Source organism: Haemorhous mexicanus, chromosome Z (genome assembly GCF_027477595.1).
Source record: "Haemorhous mexicanus isolate bHaeMex1 chromosome Z, bHaeMex1.pri, whole genome shotgun sequence".
Lineage (NCBI taxonomy): Eukaryota > Metazoa > Chordata > Aves > Passeriformes > Fringillidae > Haemorhous > Haemorhous mexicanus.
The window spans coordinates 12,061,126-12,080,564 of record NC_082381.1 but is presented as its reverse complement, the minus strand read 5'-3'; the positions used below and the strand labels follow the sequence as shown (position 1 = coordinate 12,080,564).

General features: G+C 35.4%; 1 protein-coding gene across 3 annotated transcripts in view; it reads right to left on the bottom strand.

Annotated features, from left to right (window-relative positions):
* The window catches only part of CHD1 (chromodomain helicase DNA binding protein 1), a 55,817-nt gene that overhangs the window by 34,193 nt on the left and 2,185 nt on the right, over window positions 1-19,439 (bottom strand). For all 3 annotated transcript variants that reach the window (XM_059837159.1, XM_059837158.1, XM_059837160.1), the window contains exons 2-4: window positions 18,579-18,787; window positions 1,905-2,109; window positions 794-895 (exon numbers count right to left, since the gene is read on the bottom strand). In XM_059837159.1, the coding sequence (XP_059693142.1) occupies window positions 794-895; window positions 1,905-2,109; window positions 18,579-18,631 (360 nt within the window). In that variant the 5' untranslated portion in view covers window positions 18,632-18,787. The remainder of the gene's footprint in view (window positions 1-793; window positions 896-1,904; window positions 2,110-18,578; window positions 18,788-19,439) is intronic.

Sequence of the window (19,439 nt, the reverse complement as noted above, 5' to 3'; positions counted from 1 at the left end):
TTTTATCCTGACAATAAATAGTATCTTTCTGGAAGAGTGTGCTTAACAGGTGTAAATAAACATTTTGATGATACGTGATTAGGTTTCGTGTTTAAAAGACGAGCTCCTAAATCAGGCAAAAACCGAAATTCAACCAAATGAGTGTGACTACAGTACAAAGTCTTTGTAATACAGGACAAAAAGACAGCTTTACAAATAAATTGCATTTCATAGTTCTGATTAGTGTTCTCAAAAGATATTCCTACTGCAAAAAGTCAGTATTTCTTTAGCCTATGACTTAGGTTTTGAAATACCTGAAATACAGGCCTTATTCTTAAAATACAAGAATTCCTTTGTAGTAACTATTAGAAGACTTGTAAAAATTAGTTTTCTACTTCATATGGAATTTCTTAAAACTACAAAACTACAGCAGACATCTTTTCCAAAACCACATTGAAAAAAAAAAATTTTGCATTTTTATTTGTCTTTACAATAAACTCAAGAAGCTGGAAATATAATGTAAGTCAGTACTATGTGGCTTGAAAATTTTGTCTAGACAACACAGAATAGCTACCTAAAAAAAGCATAGAATCAAGACCACTGTAATTTTGGGACAACTCACTTGGAAACAAGTAACCAGAGGTATCTTTACTTTTCTGCATAAAAATGTAAGTTATTTGAATGTTAATTTTATGGACTAACCCCAGGCTTCTATACTCACTCAGAGAAATACGAATTTGCTCTATGTAATTTTATTGCAATGTGTAAGACAATGAGACACAAATGTGTACATTTTAAAAATTACATTAATCACCTCTTCTGAAACACTGTCTGATGAGGCTGCCTTTTGTTGTTGCTGCTTCTTGAGTACTCCTGATCTTTGCACGGCAAGTATACTCGGACTAGACTTCCAAAACTAAACAGGAATGGAGATGAAAGAGTCAGGTAAACATACTGAAAATCTACAGTTTACCACATATTTACTTTTCCTAAGTAGCATCTTAAGTTTTTCAATAAAAACATTTCACTACAAAAAAATTCACTACAAAACACTAATATTAACTAACAATATCAGACAGCTTTTTAAAGTCTTAAGATTTCTACAAAACACAATGTTATATGCTAATCACCGGGATAATTACTGAAACAAGTTAAACCATAGATGTGTAGGTAATTGTTAAAACAAAACTTACTGAAGTACATTTTTAAATTCACACAGATAAATTCTTTCAGATTGCTCAACTGCTATGATTTTGTGTCATACAGTAATAGTTAAACACATGGGAAAAAATTTAACAGAGAATCCTTAACAGCCTTCAGTTCTTGGTGTGAGTCTTCTGTAACTACCTAAATAAATACGGTATATCACTCCATAAACATGGGAGAGCGCATGTAATTCTGGCCCACTGGATTGAAGAGATTTCTCAACACCACTTTTTTCCTGCTTTTAGCAGACTTATTGATAAAGAAAGCTAACCATATGTCAGCTTGAAATTTTTTATACAATTATTTATACATACAATGAAACCAAGCATTTGAGAAACAATGTAAAAATAGAATTCCTGAACAACAGTATGTGTTATCTTTCTCTTACAAAAGTTCTAGTAGATTAGCACATGCTTCTGTGCGATGAAATTTAGGTAGCCTCTTAACTGAAAATACTTACAAATGTGAGAATTTTAAAAACAAAAATTTAAATACTTATATGAGGAACTTGCCCAATGTTTAAGGCAGCAAAGTACATGCTTTCACTAACCAAACCAAGTTAAAATCTAATTAAGAACACTTCATTACATCTTTTTTTTTTTAATGATCACTGCTCTTTAAAATAATTTTAAAATATTTTTTTAGTATTTCCTTGCCACTTTTTCAGTATTTCCTGTGCCATTTCCTTGACAAAGGATTCATTTATGTATCTTGTTTACCTCAGATCCATCAACTTTTGGCGGTTTAGATTGAATTTGTTTCTTCTCTCTAGATGAGTCAGACTCTGATTCTGACTGAGTGCCTGACTCTGAACCAGAGTCAGAGTCACTGCTGCCTGACTGGCTGCTGCTTCTGTCACTACTGCTTCCAGAGCTTGAACCAGATCCAGAAGCTGATGCTGACCCAGAATCATCATCCGATCGGCTGTAATGACAAGTTAGTAGAATATTACACAACTACCAAAGTAACAGGATTAAAAGAAAAAAAAAGTCACCTTAGCTTTACCTATAACTCAACTCTTAAGTCAGACCAGAGAAATGGGTAGCACACAAATGGAAGTAGTCAACTAAATAAGCTGAGTTGAGTAAAGCTAAAAATAAACAGGGAATAAGAATTTAAATTATGTGAAGCCAAAATAAAGACAAAGCAAAACCATTCAAATTAATACAGCAGTGTCACACAGGGGAATTAAAAGTGGTAGAAATGCTTTGTAGCCATACAAACTTGAGCTTCACCCCCTTCAAAATCCCTGCTTAGCGCCATCAAATGCTGTATTAGTTAATGGTTTAGTCTACTTCACAAAAGACTATCCAATATTGTTTTCAATCTTCATAAAGCCATGGTAGTCCTTAAACAAAACAAAAAGCTGCACAGACTGTGGTCTTCCGTTAAAAAAGCAGCACAAATGTTTCCCACACAGGCAACTCTGAATTTGTCAGAGGTGGTATGACTTGTGTCAAAGCACTTTCCTTGGCATATGCTTACGCTGTCTAAATTACTTCATCTGTATATTCATCTTACACTCAATTTAACATAATTAGAACATGCATTATTAAAGAGACTTCTTTTATAATTTTATCATGTGTTTTTCACAGAGCAGATGAGCTTGAAACTTTAGTAAAATTCCTTACTAGATTTCCCTACTATATTTCAAAGATATAATGAGAAATAAACACCACATAACAAATAATTTCAAATTATGTACAAACTGACAGAAATGCTTAAAAACCACAGTAAACATGAAGCTGGAATGAAAATGTTAAAACCAAAACTGTATCAAAGCTCAGCTGGTCTCTGCCAGCACAATTCCTCTGGCTGACAGTCAGCTGGAGGTGAGGTGGGGGAGAGGTAAGATTGATAATTTGCCCCAGAATATATTTAACTGACCCTTTTAGAACTGCAGAACAAAGCAAAATCACTCCTCTCCTTTTGCTGCCACCAAAAAAACTCTGCCAGAAAAGAAAAAAATGAAGCTATTTATTAACAGATCCCTGCAGAGTGCACCTCCATCAGCCATCTGCAACCAGCAACCAAGAAAATAAAGAGGGGCAAAGCCAAGATGTGGAGAAACATGTTGCTACTGGGCTCCTTGAACTTGCTGAAAGGAAAGCTGGGAAACAAGAAGGCTGCCCTGAAATTTTCAATTTCTTTCATCAACGTCTTACTTAAAGCATGGTGCTGTAACACTAACTCCACCTGCCCCAAAGAGGTTACAGAATATGAGGCTACATATGACTGGAGCTTAAATGACACCAGAAGTTAATGGCACTCCATGACTGTCTTCTTAAGAGAAGAAAAACTATGGTAATAGAGTTTTTGCACACAAATATTGCCTTGCCTTAAATCCTAGGTGAATCGCACCTTTATAAAACAACCATATTTCTCAGCAAAGCAAAGCACCATAAATACATGTCAGAGAGACTACAGAAGGGAGCACTAACTGTAAATGAAGATAGAAGAAAATTCAGCATGAAGAGACACAAGTAAATACCAGACAAAGTTCCAGTCATAAAAAATCTGTAGGATTTACAAAAATACGTAAATTACATGGATTACCAAAATCAAAACTTATGCAAAACACTAAGCCATATGGATGGTAATTAAGTTAGTTTTTTCCACATAGCAGTAAAATAGTTCACACATACTAATACAGTGCTAAGCATAGGTTTAACTGCATACAGAGACAGAGGCAATCAAAACAAAGTGTGCCTGTTTTCTAAGGTAGCATGGGGAAACTAACACTGAAATAAGACATCTTGGTCAACTTGCTAACACTGTAAGAAACATCTCAACCAGATACAGAAGAGAATGGTGGAGAGATAAAAGAAAATATGAAAAAAAAATTTAGTTTACTTAGATAAGCAAGCAAGAATTACACTGATTTGATAGAATCACAGAATCATCAAGATTGGAAGAGACTTTCAAGATCATCCAGTGAACTCAGCACCATCACTCTAACTCCTAAACCACATCACCCAGCACCAGACAAAATGTCTCTTGGACATCTCCAGGGATAAATGACTGATGGGAAATTTTAAGTTGTTTTATGTTCTTCACAGGAATTCAGCGTAAGTTCAAAACCAAAGGGACTGAAATAGGGAAAATAAAATCTAGTGGATAACGCAATTTGCTGAAGAGTTCGATGCAAAAAAACCAGCTAATGCCAGATCTTATTATTTACTAAGAGATCCGCTAACTATCATCTAAGGTCTCTCTTAAACCATACCAACATGTCAACACGTGGATCATACAGTATTCAAATAAAAGAGCATGGGCTCCTTATCTTCCCAGCTATCTCTCATTGAAGCTCTGAGTCTAGTAATGAGTTTCCATTAGGCTTAGAAGAAGGACCAGCAAAGTAAGAGCTATTCCATAATCCTTGTTTCTCAAAATAAACTGGCCTGATTCGGAGAAGAGCAGCCTAATAGAATTCACATCACAATGCGCAGTAACATCTGACAAAGAGTAAAAATCTTAATTCAACCAAAATACTAATAAATGCAAAACAAACCTGCACACAGAAGTAAAAGAAATGGGGAGAGAAATTACAAGAAAATTACAAGAAATTACAAGAAGAAAAAACAAATAATAAAGTTCACCACAACTGATTTAGAGCTGCTCTAACAATACCAAGGACAATGTAGGATCCCTACCAGAGATTAACACATGGTACAAAAAACAGAAAAAAACAGTCATATGAAATTCAAACACTACAGGACCAATAATAACTTACCAGGCTTTCTTATCCCACAGTGTCAAATCAGGACAAGGAAAGGGGAAAATACAAACTGAATAGCCTGAAATCATTTTACAACCAGGGTAACAGCAACGACTTGCTGAAATATTTATCAAAGCTTAGTAATCTATGTCAGTTTGCACACATGCATAAACATTTGACATAAGCTCATAAAAAGCACTACAGGAGTTCAAACACACAAGGCTAGTCTATGTTGGGAAGAGCCTACTTCAACTATAATCATCCAAATTAATGCAGTTGTGTGAACTACAAGTTCTGCCTGTGCACCATATAGTCCCAGATATCTTCATGGAACTACAGTGTGTATTAAAAAGATTAGGTAAGAATAATAAATAGATTTTTATTTCTACTGATGACTTGCCTGTTGACTTTTTCCTGGTCGACTTGCCACAGAACAAGTAACTGACAAGCTCTATTGAGGGCTACCAAAGCCATGTTTCTTTTATCATGTACTTTCATACACTCTTTCAACCTGAAACCTGAATGCACAAACTCTGCAAAGACAGCACTGTAAGTCAGAAACCTAAAGCTGTTGTTTGCAAAGGAGGTAGAAAGTTGAATAATAAATAAGCTCTGCATAAGACAAATTGCAGATCTTTAAGACAGTATAGACAAGCAGCACTGCATGAGATATAACACCCACAAATCCCCAACTTGGAGGTGTAGTTGCAACAGTCCTTACATCAAAGGACTTTCCTACACACAAATATGAAGGATTTGAACCAACAGTAACAGAGATGGGGCACATAAGGCAAAAAACAAACCTACGGTAAGAACTACAGATTTAGGGCTCACTTGTCAGTGTGTAAAGTATTTTCAATATTAGAGAGGAAATTAGTATTTTTCTTGCTATAAGTCAAAGACACAAAAGAGAGAATGTTTATGCCATGATCAACATTTTACACACTTCTGGATGCATATTGTTCTTTTGCTTTTCCCATACTTAAAAAAAAAAAAAATTCTCTAGCACTTCCAATGATAATATTTTGTGTAACACAGCAGTATAAGGAAAAGATTTTTGTATCAACACAACAACAACAACAAAACTTCTTTTGTCTAACAGGACTAGGTATCTATTCAAACAGAAATTGAATAGAATTGTTCAGTCCAAGAATTAATTCTTAATTAGCTATAAAGTTCTGTCTCTACAAGATAGACAGAAAGTATAGTTATCAACTGGGTTTTTTTTTGTTTCTTCACATATCTCACACAAAGCAGTTTTGACAGACCAATGTCAGACTCAACTAACAATCCATTTTTGATATAACAGAGCACCTTATTTGTTTTTGACAAAACACCTGTAAAAAAGTAGCAGCAATGAAGTAAAAGCATAGACTATGTAACTTTTTCTAAAAATGAAGAAATCCACCAAAATATGCAGACTTGGGACAAAGGGAGAAGAGTTATGTAAAGAAGAGAATAAAGAATTACTTTTCCCCTCACAACAAATGGAAAAATTAAATATATCTGTGACATTTTGTAGCCATATCTCTTAAGCAGTGTCCATAATGAAAAAATGGGGCAGTAAAAATTTAATCTTACTGAAAACCCAATGTAGCAGCAGTTTTCCATTTCAACTTCTATTAAGCATAGATACTAGCAGTTACTATATCATATCAATTTAACACACAGAGCCCAATGATTACTAGCACTTTGCCTCTGCAGATGTAACATCACTGGGACATTATCCGTATTTTTATTTTTTTCTCACATGTAGTGCTGACCTAAACAAAACAATGAATTGTTGCGAAGCTGCTTCGCATTATTGCATGAGCCAGACTGACCCTGCCTCAGGACTTAGCTGAAAAACTCTCTCTTAAAAACACCCTTCCTAGTGATAAAGACAATCCATACTTAAAACTGATGGGAGGAATGCCAGGATTTACCTAAAGGCTTTATCATGCTCTAAGGAGCCAGCCTTGGAGCTGCAGTATTTGCCCTAAGGTGTTCTTTGAAAGAGAAGTCTCACTATACTTCACTGAAGAGACAAAACTGGCACATGAAGACACTTCACTGAAGAGACAAAACTGGCACATGAAGACAATGGTTTTCAAAGAGGAGTGCACATAAGCAGACAAGACAATCAGTGGGGGCATGTAAAGAATATATTGGAACTGATATTTAGATTTCTTTTTACCTAAAACAAACAAACAAAGCAAAAAATCCCACCCAAACCAAAGCAGTAACCCATGAAATGCAAGAAAGAAAGGACGGGAAGGATGGCAAGGGACAGAAAGGAAGGAAGGGGAGGCAAGGAGACCCCAAACTACAAATTCAACTCTACAATCATTCAACTATTTATAAATGGTTTGATGTTGCAATGTTGGGGGACACAAGACAGATGATGGACTTTGGACCTGGTTAATATAAGAGACTTGATAACAGCATGCCTTGCCAAAAGTAAACGGAACTTTGAAAATTAGACCTAGATTGCAAGAAGACTAAAATCAGACAGGTTTACGGGGGAAAAAAAAAATCCCATTAAACTCTGCAAGCAAGAGACATTGTTATACCCATAAGTTTGTGTATGTGATCTTAACCTAATCATTTTAGTACACATTACTAGTCTCCCTGAAATAGTATATAAGCGTTTGTATCCAACAATAAAATCGGATTCTGATCACTGAATCAGTCTTGCCAGTCTCTATCCACTGCCAACAGTCTGACACTTGTGAGCTCACTCAGCCTGTAGGTCTGATGGGCCGGTGTCACATAAGGCAGCTGAGAGGCCCTGGGGGAAGTATGTGCTCCATAACCCAGACAGTGACAGTGGCACATCACTCCATTCCTTCTGTGTGCAAGTGAGACAGATCTGGGTGCAGCTCGTCCCTTCCATAAGGTGGATTCCCAGACAGCATTACTTAGTTTTAACCAAACTAACCCTTACAGAATGGAGTAGTTTAAAAAGAGTCCTGTAAGGAAACAATGGACTGTGAGTGCACGTGAAAAGCAAAAAGCATATGGCAGCATCGACACTTCTACTACAGTACAAGCTCTTCATTAAGCCACACTCCAAGGTAACAAACAATGACAATTTAATGACATCTGAAAAGAACTTGGATTAAAGAAAATTTCAGTTATCAAGACTATTCAAAATATTACTTACCATTCTTAACAATTACTTGTACCCTAAATGTGTACCATATCTTGAGATATTAGCTAATGGTAGCATGAAACCAGCACAATTAACAAGACATCTGAAAAGTAACTATCCAGAACACAAAGATAAACCTTCATTTTTTTGATCAATGTTTCAGGTAATGCAATAATAGTCAATCTTGTACTTCAAAAAATGTCCCTTATTTTAAATCATTAAAAATGTTTAGCAGCCTGCTCTGAGGTTTTCTTACCTAAGATGAAGGGGAAAAAACATCATGCCATCTGAGAATTGAATTTTTAGGCTTAAAACCAGCTAAAATAATGCATGAAAAACTACAGTGACAAACTGAAGCACATTTCTTTGTCAGCAAATGCTGTTCAAAGACACATAGAAAACAATGCTGAAGATCTGAAAAATAAGTATTAGAACAAATTATCCATTTCAGAAGGTTTGCTCTACAACTGGATGAAAGTACAGCTGTTTCTAACATGTCTCAAATTCAGCAATTGCAATAATGAGGTACATAAAAAATTACTTTTCCTAAACCACTAAAGGAAAAGTATTAGAGAAGTTACTTTATCAACAGCAAACTACTTCTTTAATTAAAAAAAAAATTAAAAAAAAAGTTTTATGAAAAAACTATGCAAATGTAACTAGGAATGTGTGGTTGCTTTGACTGGAATAAAAAACAAAGTCCAATAAGGATGGTAAGAGATTGCAGTACAAAATAAATTCAACCACTCTATCAACAACAGGCAAGCTATTGCAGCAAAGAATCTGGAGCCAGAAGAATGCAGGAAGTCACTTATGTTCTTAATTTTATGAAAGTAAGTCCATTAAATAGTAAAATAATTACCATATTTTGTAACAAGATAGGAAATTAACATATAAAACTATTTATGCCATAAGAGGTTTAATTGCCGAGAAGCACTGTTGATCAGGAACATTAGTTCTAGGGGTGTTTGTTTTAAAAAGAAGAGTGCTTCAAATACACTGACCATTTCTGTGGAAATAATGTTACCAGTAGCATGCTACCTAGATATTTTTGAAAAAAATAAACAGACTTTACGTATCCCTTCCAAGTGAAGGAGACATTTTAACAGTGAAAAAGCAGATGCTTTTCAAAAGAAACTCATGCCACAGAGATAGCATTTTGAAAACAGATGTTTGGAAAAGTTTCCATCATGTTATGATCTTATCACCATCTTAAAACCAATGCATGTAACCTGAAAAAAACTATTGTAGCTATACACATTAAAAGCTGGGAGATAAAAATTTCCATCCTTTAAAAAAATCTTCCAAGAAGTTTCAGTGGCGTTTGAACCCATTTATCAAAAACATGAAACCTACAATCCCTTCAGATTAACATGCATGAAATGATTGACAGGGTACTTGGAAATTTACTAAAAAAAATTTAATAAAAACCTCCACATAATTAGCTGATGGGTTTGAAAAAAATAGTAATACAACTTAGTAAGTGCAGTAGACAATGCACTTCTTCCATCTGAAGCCATGTATCTTTGCTGGGTATCTTCTTCAGTTGTGCTAGTCATTAAAATAAGGTAACAAAATAAACTTAACAAAGAACCATACCTTCAAGCCACTGTGTCACAAAATGTTAAACCAAGATATTACTAAACAAGAATATTCTTAATATTTTTCTAGAAAGTGCTAAAAGGGTTCTTTTACCAATAAAAACCTTATATTTTCAAATATTAAATCTTTATCTCGTACTTTTAAATTTTCTAATACTTGTATACGTTTTATAAAGGTAGATTTTAGTACAAGTATTATTACATTTATACACTTCATAAATGAAATATATATACATTGAGATGCGTGCTGAAATAGTGACAGGAGTGTGCAAACAACAATTTTGGAGACCACTGCACTAAGGCATTAAACAAAACAGGTAAAGGAGAGATGTCCTCCTTCACCCAGACAACAAGCAGGCCTTGGTTATTAAAAACAAACATCATTCTGTAATCCATTTTGCAAAATTAACTATGACCCTCTTCCATGTGAGCAGTAATTCAGATTAAATCCTAGTATGCTAGAAGCTAAACTTAAGAGTAGAAATGGAATAACTTAAGAGGTATATTCATTTACACACAGGGATTCAAAGAGAGCATTTACATCTGTCATCTCCTCATAGTAAAAGAGGAACGCAGAAACAAGAAACAGAACTGTAAAACTTCTCTTTAACTGCTCCTACCTTTGCTCTGAGTTACAGAAATATTTACACAATTCATACTGGGAACAACATGCCGCCCTGTGACACTTTGAATCAAACACATTCAGTCCTCACCAATACATTCACCTACTGCTGAGGACATATAAAAACAACTTTTTCTGATTCTGATATTGTTGCCCTCTCCAATGTCCCCTGTGATGTCAGAGAGAAGACAGAGCTTTTCAAAACTGCCTCTGTTCTCATAAACATCCTTAAGCATCTATGAAAATGTGGAAGAAACAAGCAGGAATGATCAGGCAGTATTTCTTGAGACTGCTGTCCTGAAACCAAGGCATAAACCAGTGGAAATCAACAGAGAAATCTCGGAAAAAACCCTAAACCAATTTCCAATGAAAAAGGTGTCTTTGGTATTATTCAATTTTAGCACATCTACTACAAGGTGTAACACCTTCTCTCCTTTTCCCTAGCACATGGAACTGCAGATGTGACTAATAAAACAGGCAACATCATAGAGAACTCATACCACACTGCAGTGTCTAGCAGCACCACTTCAAATTTAGAGCCCATTTACCAGTTTTTGAAATGCAATTGTTTGAGTTTCTGAAGGTCATAAGAAAACACATACAGAAGTTTTTGACAGATTTGTAGTAGCTCAGCTGACATTTTCTTCATCTGCTGAAATGGGACACCCAACAATCAGCTATAACAAGGCAAAAATAATTATAATCAGCTGGAGAGAGGTCTAAAAGTTTTTCAGAGCATGAAGACAAATAATCTTTTATTTTTACAAGTAATCCCTGATTTCAACAACTTGTATTAGCAGAATTTCAGAAATGGTTTAATCTTCCTTGAAGTGGAAAAGGAAAGGAAATGTGAAATAATAAGAAAATATGTATTTTCTGAAAATACTCAAGGGAAGCTACTAATGCAAACCAAATGCTAAGTGAGAATATTCCACACTATGCTAAAATTTCCCTTTAAAAATCATTGCTATGATAAAGACAAAAAACCTGTCTGATAGAAAGGCAGTTTACCAGCACTTAAGAAACAGAACCAAAGTTCTGCAACGAAGGTATTAAAAACACAGGGAGATAATAGCAGTGAGGTAGTCATAATATCTGGTTGCTTTCTTTTCCATGTTGGCCTGTGGGATTCTTTAACTTCACCAGCATTTTTCCAGACACAGTCCATTAGCAATTTATTTTCTAGCCAAAGAACTTTAAGGATCAGCTGACCCTAGTTCAACTAGGGTCCCTGATTTGACCAACCTCCCTTGCAACAAGTAACGCCCATTAGGCGCAAAGTAGGATCACTGACTTTCACGAAATAATTAATCTGAATTGACATTACAAATTACTGAGATTCTGGTGTCATATCTCTAGGGGAAGGACAGCAAGGAACATTAGGTATTTCCTAAAACACTGAGCAGAATACCATAACAACTTGCTGTCTGCTGCTGTATAAAGCTATCACACAAATACTGTCTCAGGAACAGACTTCATTCTCAGTAAACTAAGAATGTTTGTCATGAATCTGTGTTTGTCAAATTCACCCTACTTTACCACATCACATTATGTTTATCCCTTCCTTGCTCTGGTCTTGTACTGCTGACCTCTTCAAACCAATTGTACTTTATTGTCCAATTTGTCTTCTTTTCTTACCTTCTTCCCAGATGACTGGGATTCCAAAAAGCCAAATGGCACCAGAAATTATAAACACTATCAACACCACAACATGAAGTGCAGATGCAAACAGGGCAAAGCAAGTTAAGCTACATAACAGGGGTGTTATTATTCTAGATAGAGTAATACAATGTTTGCTAAGATTAACCACTGAAGACCATTTATGCTTTTAGGCACTTAACTCCATTAATCAAAACGAAATTTAAATCCATCTTCTGTGTCACATAAGCCTTCTTCCCTCCTCCACCTCCAAGCAAATTACATGTATTACTTATTTTTTAAAAGGTAATATGGAAATGTCATTATTTGCTTAAAGATGCTCTTGAATAAGAAACCTTAAACTACATTCACTTTGCCCAACTGAAATAGAAAAATCAAACACTCAAAAACCCAACCACCTCTCTCCAAACTAAATTAATGCTAGTATAAAAGACTCTGCAGAACAGTGGACCCTCATAAGGATATGGAAAATAGAAACAAGCATGATGGATAAAGCACTAATGATCTCCTTGGTACTGCTGAAGTGAGACTATTTCTTTACTGTGCAAACAAACCCCAGTAATGATGAAAAATTCAGCAGTCTGCAGTAACTTTCAGTAGCAGGCCAATAGCATATACTGAAAATGAACAGAAGGTGTCAGGATGGAAGTTCTATATGAAAAATTAGTTTCATGTATGTTGACAAACTGAGGAGTAAAGTCTAGTAAGAGCATTTTCCAGGATATGCACTTAAGAAATCTCTTACCTCTAGCCCTTGATAGTTCCTACTGTACAGCAGCAAATGTCAAATCTGATTTGGCATGGAATTTAGAAACACCCTGAAATAATTTGTCTGTTTTTTTAATGAACACTGTCTCTGGGTACTCCCTACATGTTCAAATCTATGCCTGAGTGCAGTATTTATTTGTGAACTCTTTGAAAGAAAAGCAACATGGGTTAAAGAAGGTACCAAAGCACACAACAGGTCAAAATAAATATAATCTTTTTTCCTAACTTCCGCAAATAAATACCTATGCAATGAAACTGGGGAGAGCTTTGGGGAAATGACAGGCTTTTAGAAAGTATCCTGCCACACAGCCATTAGTTTAGCTGCCACAGTCTTAAGTTCAGCTTCACTAGCTTATTCTTTAGAACAAGGTGCCCCTGAGAGAATCGCACAATGAGAAACTAGGCACTAGGAATAAGTATACTGAAATGAAAAGCTAAACAAGTCACGTTGTGAAAGAAATGACAGAAAATTTAGACTCCTGCCTACGATAATGACTGATCCAAGAAGAGCTAATTTAACGTCACTGATTTCAAGTGCATTCATTAGACAATGTTACCTTAGTTATCTTCTGTTTCAAGTCTAGTAAAACAGAGTGTAACAACTTAAGCAGACTAAAACTCAACACACTAAAAAACAAAGAGATTACTATCTGCAGAGTCTCTGAAACTTATCTGAGATTACAATGGACTGTCTCCTTTGATGCTTCGTTGTTGGGTTTTTTAAAAAAAGCTGAAGGAAGAAAAGCATAGGAATATGAAGAGTCCATTCAAAATGTGCAGAAGTAACAGATACTAAATGCCAAACTCATAAAATTACAAGAAGTTTCTATATGCAAATGCTATGTAAATAGTAAGCTTTTTTAATTTCTTCCAGAAGTCTTAACAATTTAACTTAATTACAATGATTAAGGCAGATTTATCTTATTAATCACTGCCAGTAAAGAACAGAGGGCACAAAGAGTATAATGTTCAATCTGCCAAATGTTATTTCCCGTCCTCAGCTCTTACTGAGTATAGAACTGCACTGAATTTTCTTGGTATGGGCTAACATTCACCAATATTGTGTTTCCTGTCCTGCAGGCTAATTATCTGCTGCTACTACTGTAAGCAAAGCAATGTTATCAAAATTAAACTGATTACCTACCAACTTTCATGACCCTATGAACTACATTGCAAGTCTTTATTTCAAAGATGCAAGTCACACATCTTAAGAGCACAAAGTTGTTCCAGGAACCATTCATAGGCAGGAGGTATCAGTGATTACACAACAAAGTAGTAGACCCCTGGGTAATCTGAGAAACCTTCAACACATAGCAGGATCCAGTAGCAACACAATGATGTCTTTACCAGAAGCTCCTTAGAGACTACCAGCAAAAAAGTATTATATGGAATTTAATAAACAAACAAACAAAACCAAATCTTTAAAGCCCCAAACAAACAAACAAACAAAAAATCATCCAAAGAAAACAGTGGAAGACAGTCGAGGGACCACATCTGGACAGGTCTGAGGTATACACTGCTGGTATCATAACACTTAATTTTGTTTTAAGGAACATGAAAAGCTTGCATCAGCTAAAATCTTGAAACTCTCAGAATAAAGGAATTTAATTTAAAATATGTGGTACAGGTATGTGGCACCCAGTTGGGTTAGACCAAACACAGGGATAAACTCAGCTCAAAACCAAACATATGATCACATGCAGATGAAGAGCTGGACCATGAATTTTTAATTTTTTCCTTTAGTTGAAAAGGTTTCTAGGAAAAAAAATACTTGGACTTGGATGCATGGTCTCTCTGAACTCTTCTAAAAAGAAGGGAAACGATACTTTTAACTTGGATTTGGACACCTTATCATGCTTTAGTATGCTTAATTCTTTAAGAGATTGTTCCTGATAAAATAACCATTTGTTAATTAAGGAGAAAAGTACTGCAAAGAGCTTGCTTTATCCACTAGCTGTTTACAGTACATGCTACCAACAGTCTTCTTCACCATTCAGGTAGTTTTGTTGATCTGAGAATTCCTGTGCAGTAAATATGTATCTAAATATATACAGTTTTATTTATATGCTCTCTCTTGCTGCATACACATATTTTTACTAATATCATCTATTTAACTCCTACTAAAAAAAAGCCAGTGCACACAAGTAATTCTGCAAATATGCTTGGTCAATTTCTATTTTAACTCCCACTTAGATTTCAGGAAAGTGAGAACCTAAAGTCATGACTTTAAATGAATCTTCTTTATTTTCTATGGAAGGTATGCATTTATATAGTAAATTGAAGCCTGTTGACCAAGTCTTTACTCTTTCCTTAATTATGTGGTCCACAGATTACGCAGTCCACAAAACAAAGTAAACCCACTGAAATTCCCATCTTCTTTTAACATCAACTTCCAGTGTGTAAAGACTTGTAGAAGTCTTTGGTGTAAGCAGCTGCTCCCTGCTTACTGCAAAAATGGCTAGTTACCTTCCCCTCAAGCTACACTGAGCACATGCCGTTTTACCTAGGAAGGAAAGGTGTACTCAAGTCCTCTGTACCTTGTTCTGCAGAAACACATAACAGCAAAGAGATGGGAAATCAGATTGTTATTCAAATAGTGCCAACATTTCATTGCTGCAGTCCTTGTTCTAGCTGGCACTTGTCTTGCAGTTCAGGTACAAGTGCCCTTCCTTGCTGATTAAGCTTTCTTATTGCTATCTAACTTGAATGTATGTATTCATATTGAAGTTTCTATGATGAATTGTACTGAATGCCATCAAGAACACTATATGCTCTGCTTGAGTAAGCTTCTCAGCGTACTGCTAATAAGTCTTTGTGTCTACACTGACTTACTATCCAGACGAACAGTATCTGTGATACTTTACCTTGAGCTACATAAAAACATGATAGAATAGTTATTTCCAGTAAACAGGAACTGGAAAGTAGACTCCACTGTGATTACTGGACAGAAACTGGAATACCAAGCAACAAGACTAGTTAACAATGTTTACAACAATTTCCATCATGCTCAGTTCTAGTACCGATTTAGAGCTTCAGAGGCTGAAATAGGCGAAGAAAGTCCAAATGATGTGGCAATGCACTTTTCCACCAGCAGCAAAAGAGAACTTCAGGATGAACACCTGCAACCAGGGAAAGTTTTCTAGTGATCTAGCAGACAGATGAACAGATGCAATGCTGGAAAGGTATGAAGCTGTGTGGCAAACTGTTCATTCTTCTCACTTCAGAAAAAAACAATCACCCTCATAGCTAGACACAGTGAATAAAGGCAAGCTACAATCTCCTACTACAGTGCATCAAGTCAAAGGTCCATGATCAGTCCATTCTCCCACCCTCCTACTGCTGAGAATACTACAAGCTTTCAACAACTTTTTCAAGTCATGGTGTTTCCATAAAACACCATGAATGTAAAATGAATGAAAATATGAAATGAATGAAAATGAATGAAATTAATGAAAATAAAACATGGGAATGGAACTTGACACCATACACCAAAGGCAAATGAACTGCTTTACTGCACTTCTGAAGTATTAAATTTGCAGACTGACACAAATTTTCTAAGAATGCTCCTACTTAACACCAATGCTGCTGCTTAGATGGTTACTGTACTCATCTTCACCTCTTCTTTTTGCCTAATTCTTGAATTTGATCTTCTGTGCAATTCACTCCCAGCAGCAGTTCTCAATTTCTTTCTTCACTTATTTTATTTCCACCCCTAGCATCCCATGAACAGAATGGGATCACTATAAGCTTAGCAAACATTCTGTTGCTGATTTCTACCTCCATTCTCTAAAATTCACACATCCAGATTTGAAGGATAATTACAGCAACACATCCCAAATTACAGTAAAGTATCTGTCTACAGGTGCAGCTTGCTAATGGACCTCACCTCAAAGTGAAAATCACCTAGAATACTGGAAATCTACACATTAAAGTAAAAAACACTCAGCTATAACCCAAGGATAAGTCATATAAAAATATTCTGCATTATTTTAAAAATGGAACTAGGTTAGACAGAAGAGAATTCCATCATTTAAAATGCCAAGTTTTCTTGCTTCACTTACACGAAGTTCATTAGCTTTCTGATAATGAACAAGAAAATACACTTTTCAAGGCCTGCCTGTGAATTAGACTATGGGGTTATCAAGTGACACAGGTCTAGGAAAAACAGTTGTTTGGATTTAAAATTTTTTTTAAGTTTTAAGATGTGCTCAGCAGGACATTTAAGATGAAGAATAAAGTCTCACTTTCCAGGCAATTATGAAGTTTTGAGTACTGTGCATCCTCCTGATTCTTATTTTTCATTAAATTCACGGGAATTTTATGACATTTAATTATTTTAGTCTTATGAACGGCTACAGCTTTTAAGCAGCTTTGATATACAGATAGTTATGGGCAATCATAGTTCAATACAGAATGGTTTCTCCACAGACCTTTAGCAAGGTTGGCTTCTTTCAAGCAGTAAGAAAATTCACAGGCTAACTTGTCCCATGTAGGCTCATGTTCATTGGAAGATTTTGTTTTGGCTTTTTTTTAAAGCAACAAGCAATATTTTTCCCCATAAGAGACTTCATGCTTGTTTGTTAACTGTAACAGCATCAATAGGAAGCAGAAATCTTCAAAAATTACTATGTGTTAAGAGCCTATGAATTATTCACAAAATTGAAAATCTACTGTCTTTCTAAGACGCTTCTGTGTGTAACAGGAATCCTGACATAAAAATACACAAGAATTATAAAAGTCTCTTTAGTTTCACTGTTCATAAATTTTCTTGTGATTTGTACTCAGGGTCACCTAAACAATTCTCTCCCAGTCCATCATACACTGTAGAAGTCTGATGGCCAGCACAGGCTGACTGATTAGCTGGCAGTTATATGTTCTTGCATTTCTTCTCTTGAGGCAATAATTCAGATCTCTCTCTACCCAGCTGGAAGTTTCATAGTCTGCAGAAGGTAGTTTTCTTTATGGCCCACTGACTGACAAAATTAGCTAAACAGTTGAACAGGCTGTAATCTGACAGGAAGAGGGGCAGAAAAACAGCACAGTCACATACCACCTCTTAGAGGAGAAGTCTAATGCTCACCTTTTATTGGTAAGTTGATTTTTAAACCTCTAGGTTTATCATATTTCCAGTTTTAGAAATATAAACTTTGTAGCGCAGGAGGGGCTTTTTGAACTTGGAACTGTCCTAGTAAGTGAACTTAATTCCACCCCCTACAAACTGGCTGTCACCCTGCATGGACACAAGGACATTCTAATCAGGATCCTCCAAACATCTGAACATTCTGCACTTTATAGAAGACTGTAATTTGACATTAGAGAACTGATTTTAGGTTTCTTTTTAGTTAAGAACATGGCTGGACAACAGTCCTTTCACTTCCAAAAACAAATACAAAGTTAGCACTTTCAGCTACACAAGTCTGACAGCTCTGAAGAATGACAGAATCATAAAGTATTTCATATCAAAAACTGAAGTGAACCACTGCTCCTTTAAAGACACCATAATCAGGGTTTTATACAACATATATTATGCATGTGTGCCTTGCACTTTATAGAGGACAGCTTTAACACTTTAATTCAATGTTTCTGAATTTGTTTTTTCAGGCACTTTTTTCCTTCAAGAGAGATACTATGCTGCTGGATGCTGACATGGCTTTAATACTACTTCAGCTTTATTATGTAAGACATATGTGTGAGCACTCCCATTCTTAGCTGAAATTATGTGAACATAACAAGCAGATTGAGCACCTGCAAGAAAGCAAAGCCTGTCTTCCTAACAACAATCTGCCTGCTAACCACCACATTTCAGCATTCAGTTCAAATATAAATTAGTTTCTGTAAATAAAATGTAAGAAAATACATAGCCAAGAATAACTGAAATAAACAAGTGTTTACCTTGATTCTCCACTACTGTTTCCTACACTTTCTTCATCACTATGCCCATTCATTGTAAATATTAAAAAGTTAAAAAAAATAAATAGAAGTCCACTCAAGGAACAAGCTGGATATCAGGAATCCACTTCTTGCTACTCCGTATGTTTTCCAGACACTGTATGTTTTGCTTTAGTGTTCTCAGTGGGTATTGAAGATTTCTCCCAAAACACCTAGAATAGGAAAGGAAAACATTATCACAATTTTAAAGTATGTTTGCAATTAAAGATATATCAAATATAAACTTTTTTTTTCCACTAACAGTGAAAGTGGGCAGGTTTGACATCATGTCTGTACCTCAAAAAAACTTTTTTTTGTGTATTACCTTCATGGCTGATCATTTTATCACTATTTCCTTTTCTGAGGGGAAAAAAAAAATTCCTGCTGTCTGAAAAAACAAGAAAAAATAATGTCCAGACAACAACAGGTCTTCATATTAATTATTTAAAAAACACTGGAAGATCTAAATAAAATACATAAAATGCAGGGATAAACTGTTGTGCTTTTTATTTGACTGCAGCAGGGTTCTACCATGCACTTCTTTTTGCCATTATGCTTCTTTATGCTTATGCTCAACTTTTCATGGATGGTGCTATAAAGACAGCAATTTCTGCTGAACTACTAGCTCCAGAATAGGAAAAATTACAGAAATTACATTTCCTTTAGTACTGCGGGGTGAGAACAGTTTACTGGTTATCTGCACTATATGTCAAGTCTTTGGGCATAGTATTGAATGAAGGACAAAACAGATCTAAATATTAAAGAAAAAATGTTTACTAGAAGATGTAGGTAAATATTAATGTTCTGCTAATATCTTCTTAGTAA